Source organism: Salvelinus sp. IW2-2015, linkage group LG4q.1:29 (assembly GCF_002910315.2).
Source record: "Salvelinus sp. IW2-2015 linkage group LG4q.1:29, ASM291031v2, whole genome shotgun sequence".
NCBI lineage: Eukaryota > Metazoa > Chordata > Actinopteri > Salmoniformes > Salmonidae > Salvelinus > Salvelinus sp. IW2-2015.
The window spans coordinates 72,527,670-72,533,547 of NC_036842.1; the positions used below are offsets into that span (position 1 = coordinate 72,527,670).

Sequence of the window (5,878 nt, forward strand, 5' to 3'; positions counted from 1 at the left end):
TTTGCATTGGGGTTTTAGAAATTATTTATGTGGCAACAAATAATTCCACATACATATCAGTTTAAACTGTAACAGTTGTCACCACTGAAGTTGTCGAGTGCTTGTATTTACAGAAAAAAGTGACTATAGTTCATGTGTGTTACACTTTGATATTTGTTCCTTTTTATTCCTACCCATAGGGTAATAGGTCCACAGTAGCTTTGAGTGCATTATAAAACACACACAACTAGGTTAATGTTTCCTTGACTATATCCATAAAAAAACGAAAACAAAATACCAACTGTAACACAGAAAACAAAAAAGAACACAATGTTACAAAGTTACAGAGAATATATCTATAGTGTCTTCCTCCTCCCACAAATACAGCAACAGAGGTTGTGACACAGCACACAAATTATCTGGCTGAGGCACAGCACTCGATCATTTAAAAAAACTATTCATGTGAAACTGACAAGCTAATAAAGGCTCTCCACATGTTTAGCTTTGTCTCAGCCATAAACTTCTCTCATAGTTTTTTGGCTGTATGCCAATTGACATGACTGGGCTCCAGTGGTGAAACATTAAGGCAATCCATCCTGGGTTGTATTCATTAGGCACCAAACGGAAGAAAACAGACAAACGGAGCGACAACCTTAACTTATCACATAAGAAACATTCATGTTCATTTTCCGTGAACTAGGTTAGCATGTCTTCTGGACAATGTCTCAGAGGCCTACTCTGAGTAAGTGTTGACCAAGAGAAAATGGTGTGCATCGTTAAGATACTGTACTGACGTCAGCCACAGTATACAACGTAAACAGAGTTGCGTACATTAGTGTCCCAGTACAGGGAGGGAGGGGTGATGATCAGTGTTTGTTGACTTGGCAGGTTGCCGGGCAAGGATGGGTGTTCATTAATTGAAAAGGCACAGCTGGGCAGTCTCACACTGCACACTTCCACATGTGAGATTCTTCCGACTGCCTCTGTTTCTATAATCCCAAAGGGTTTGCACAGCCATTTTCTGCAAACAACAAACAGCACCACCATTGAGGCGATTATTGCCTTCAACAGACTAGGCCTACGCCACAATATTCTGATTGTGTAATGTGAGAAGAAGTCCTGAATCTTGTTTGTCTGTGCTGTGGCCTGTGGGTCAAGTTAACAAGGTTACCCAGTTTTGCTACTCTCCAGCCTCTCTCCCCTACCATTACACTGATACTCCTGATTAGGTGCCTCTGGGTCGTGTTGGGGAAAGGCAGTGGGACGTTTGCATCCATAGGCTTGGCAGGCTGCATGGGCATGACTGTGCCCAGGACAGCTCCGCTCTCTGAGGGCTGAATAGGAAGCCTACTTGGCCCAGCCTGTGGTGGCCTCTCCATTGATGTAAGCGAAGCCGGGAAAGTGTTGTGAGTGTTCGTACTCAGAGTTCCTGCGAGGGGCCAGGGGGGAGTACATGTCTCCAGAGGCGGCGTAGCGGGAGGAGTGCATAGGGGGACTGGTGTAACAGCTGTTGGCTGGGGAGACATCCGCCCACCGTGGGGCCACGGGCGTAGGGTGCAGCCGAGGAGCACCTCCCATCAAGCATGGCTCCATCCGAGACATCTGGCTATTGAGCGGGTACTGCCYAAGAAGAGAAGAGAACAGAAGAGAATATTGGGTTTTAGGGTGATGGTATTATATGTAACATGTATGTATCATATCTAGGGCTGGGCTTTTCCCTGAATGCATGACCTGACAGGAGAAACACCAGCCCCTAGTTAGGCTATAGCTGAACTCCAGAGATTTTCCTGGTCACGTAAAATGACCAGGCAAAACTCCTGGCCCTGATGTAATAATTGATGTGAAACATAATAACATATCCTTACTTTCTCTGTAACACTATGATGTTTATAATTCACAATGAATACATGCGCCGAAAACAACAGGTTTTCAACAACATGCATTCTCCTCTGCTCTCATCCTTCTAGACCTATCGGCTGCCTTRGATACTGTGAACCATCAGATCCTCCTCTCCACCCTCTCCGAGRTGGGCATCTCCGGCGCGGCCCACGCTTGGATTGCGTCCTACCTGACAGGTCGCTCCTACCAGGTGGCGTGGCGAGAATCTGTCTCCMCACCACGTGCTCTCACCACTGGTGTCCCCCAGGGCTCTGTTCTAGGCCCTCTCCTATTCTCGCTATACACCAAGTCACTTGGCTCTGTCATAACCTCACATGGTCTCTCCTATCATTGCTATGCAGACGACACACAACTAATCTTCTCCTTTCCCCTCTCTGATGACCAGGTGGCGAATCGCATCTCTGCATGTCTGGCAACATATCAGTGTGGATGACGGATCACCACCTCAAGCTGAACCTCGGCAAGACGGAGCTGCTCTTCCTCCCGGGGAAGGACTGCCCGTTCCATGATCTCGCCATCACGGTTGACAACTCCATTGTGTCCTCCTCCCAGAGCGCTAAGAACCTTGGCGTGATCCTGGACAACACCCTGTCGTTCTCAACTAACATCAAGGCGGTGGCCCGTTCCTGTAGGTTCATGCTCTACAACATCCGCAGAGTACGACCCTGCCTCACACAGGAAGCGGCGCAGGTCCTAATCCAGGCACTTGTCATCTCCCGTCTGGATTACTGCAACTCGCTTTTGGCTTGGCTCCCTGCCTGTGCCATTAAACCCCTACAACTCATCCAGAACGCCGCAGCCCGTCTGGTTTCAACCTTCCCAAGTTCTCTCACGTCACCCCGCTCCTCCGCTCTCTCCACTGGCTTCCAGTTGAAGCTCGCATCCGCTACAAGACCATGGTGCTTGCCTACGGAGCTGTGAGGGGAACGGCACCTCAGTACCTCCAGGCTCTGATCAGGCCCTACACCCAAACAAGGGCACTGCGTTCATCCACCTCTGGCCTGCGCCTCCCTACCACTGAGGAAGTACAGTTCCCGCTCAGCCCAGTCAAAACTGTTCGCTGCTCTGGCCCCCCAATGGTGGAACAAACTCCCTCACGACGCCAGGACAGCGGAGTCAATCACACCTTCCGGAGACACCTGAAACCCCACCTCTTTAAGGAATACCTAGGATAGGATAAAGTAATCCTTCTCACCCCCCCCCCCCTTAAAAGATTTAGATGCACTATTGTAAAGTGGCTGTTCCACTGGATGTCATAAGGTGAATGCACCAATTTGTAAGTCGCTCTGGATAAGAGCGTCTGCTAAATGACTTAAATGTAAATGTAACAGGTGTAGACCTTATAGTGAAATGCTTGCTTACAAGCCCTTAACCAACAATGCAGTTTTAAGAAAATACCTAAAAAAGTAAGAGATAAAAATAACACATAATTAAAGAGCAGCAGTAAAATAACAATAGCGGGGCTATATACAGGGGGTACCAGTACAGAGTCAATGTGCGGGAGCACCGGTGTAATTGAGGCAATATGTACATGTAGGTAGAGTTATTAAAGTGATTATGCATAGATAATAACAGAGAGTGGCAGCAGCGTAGAAGGGGGGGGAAATGCAAATAGTCTGGGTAGCCATTTGATTAAATGTCCAGGAGTCTTATGGCTTGGGGGTAGAAGCTGTTCAGAAGCGTCTTGGACCTAGACTTGGTGCTCCGGTACCGCTTGCCGTGCGGTAGCAGAGAGAACAGTCTATGACTAGGGTGGCTAGGACTAGGAGTCTTTGACAATTTTTAGGCCCTTCCTCTGACACCGGTTGGTATAAAGTTCCTGGATGGCAGGAACCTTGGCCCCGGTGATGTGCTGGGCCGCACACACTACCCTCTGTCGTGCTTTGCGGTCGGAGGCCGAGCAGTTGCCATACCAGGCAGTGATGCAACCCGTCAGGATGCCCTCGATGGTGCAGCTGTAGAACCTTTTGAGGATCTGAGTACCCATGCCAAATCTTTTCAGTCTCCTGAAGGGGAATAGGTTTTTGTCGTGCCCTCTTCACGACTGTCTTGGTGTGCTTGGACCATGTTAGTTTGTTGGTGATGTGGACACCAAGGAACTTGAAGCTCTCAACCTGCTCCACTGCAGCCCCGTCGATGAGAATGGGGGCGTGCTTGGTCCTCCTTTTCCCGTAGTCCACAATGTATGTTGTAAATGGTAGACATAAATAAGACACTTCCTGGAACTGTTGGACTAGYATAAGTGGTCAGCCGGTAGTATTTTCGTTGCCCAGGGTGACCAACGACTAACAGCGAGGACAGAATCAGCTCCTCTTACAAAATATTTGGGACTGGTCGGGAAATCCAACAAAGTGTTATCTCCTTCCCTTCCTCTTGAGAGACCCTCTTACACAAAGCACACACATTGTGCCCGATTTAAGTTCAGAGCAGGGTGGAAAAAAGTGGAAGTAAAAGTATTTCCTCTTTATTCCACTAAATATAAACACACAGGCAACAGTCAGTTCTATTATGAGGGATGGTGGCATGGAAAGAGGCCGTCATCACAGGTCAGGGAGAAGGATGGGTGGTTCAGCGACCTCTTGTTCACGCACAGAAAAGAGACCATTGAAAAACAATATTTTAATAAACGCCCCCCCTGCCCTGGTCTATGAGTTCTATGGCCACTGGCTCAGAGAGATGAAGAGACTATTGAGTGGTGGGAAGGGGATGCACAGTGGAGCACAGAGCTGGGCCCCTCTGGGCTGGGTCCTGGGCCCCCGGCCAGATCACCTCCCACTGTCTGCTGCTTCCGCTGGTGTGGATAGGAGAGGAGGATTCAGACTGCTGAGGCCCAGCGGATCTCTTCCCACTACAAAAATTAACACCATTCACTGCTGTGGCTAACAGTGTATGAGCTCCACCACCATCACCACCACCACCCTGCTGCTGCACCCCTCCACCTCTCGCCTGCTCTTACTCTTCTTTTTTCTTCTGTTGACCTTCTTGCTCAGTCTCTCTCTCTCTCTCTCTCTCTCATTCTCTTTCTCTCACCCTCACCAGGGTAAATGTTCTCCTGGCTCTAACTAACCACTCTTGGTGCCACACCAGTTCTAACTCTCTGTCTATCCCCAGAGCATGCCACACTGTTGGCACCAACGCTATAAAATGTGTTTTGCATACTAACAAGCACCGTTCTCCTTTTCACTTCCTGTTCATATTAACATTCCTCTCTGATTTACTGCCTGTGAAAAATTCAACCTTACAAAAGCTAGGATGGAATTTATGTCCCGCCTACAACCCAACCGGGAATAAACTATCACTCTTCGGTATTATATAGGGAGGTGGATAGATATAAGTGCATAGATATGAGAGGGAGGTCATTATAATGGCATGTTGAAGAAAAAGAAACAAGAATCAACGTTAAAAAAAATGTCATAGTTTAGCATGACTTCTGATTCATTCTGCTTGATTCAATGCCTAATATTTCAATGGTTCTTGCGCCTCTGTAATGATGTACTATGGTGATTAGGTGATTTCCAGGCTTTTCTATAACACAAATAACCCAGCAGACAGCCTCATTTTGAACAGTCTCTTTGTAATGGATTTGATACAGTGTTGCACTGCCTTTCTTCCTGCTCTGCTCTGACGTCAATTAAATACCATGGAGTCCACTCCAGGACCCAAGCCAAGAACAACTATTGCCACCAACAAAGTCTAGCAGGTGTGGTGAACAGTGTAAAAATTGTAGACTCTGTGGCTAAATGTCACCATCATCAAACAGGCCATAAAGATATACAGTATGTTGGAAGTTTGACAAAGGGTCTTAATGTGTTGAGTAAATATAAAGCCAATCTCGGCACCCAGAACCAAATCTCCTGTGTGCTCTGAGAGACTTATATAGGGCTATGTGCGTAGTATAATGGACATGCGTAGTATAATGGGCGTGCGTAGTATAATGGACGTGTGTAGTATAATTGATGTGCGTAGTAGAATGGACGTGCGTAGTATAATAGACGTGCGT

The 5,878-nt window shown here is 47.5% G+C and overlaps 1 protein-coding gene across 3 annotated transcripts in view; it reads right to left on the bottom strand.

Moving 5' to 3' along the window:
* LOC111962502 (transcription factor RFX4) overlaps nucleotides 1–5,878 on the bottom strand; it is a 38,694-nt gene continuing 32,816 nt past the window's right edge. For all 3 annotated transcript variants that reach the window (XM_023985639.2, XM_023985638.2, XM_023985637.2), the window contains one exon: nucleotides 1–1,599. In XM_023985639.2, coding sequence (XP_023841407.1) covers nucleotides 1,327–1,599 — 273 coding nt within the window. In that variant the 3' untranslated portion in view covers nucleotides 1–1,326. The remainder of the gene's footprint in view (nucleotides 1,600–5,878) is intronic.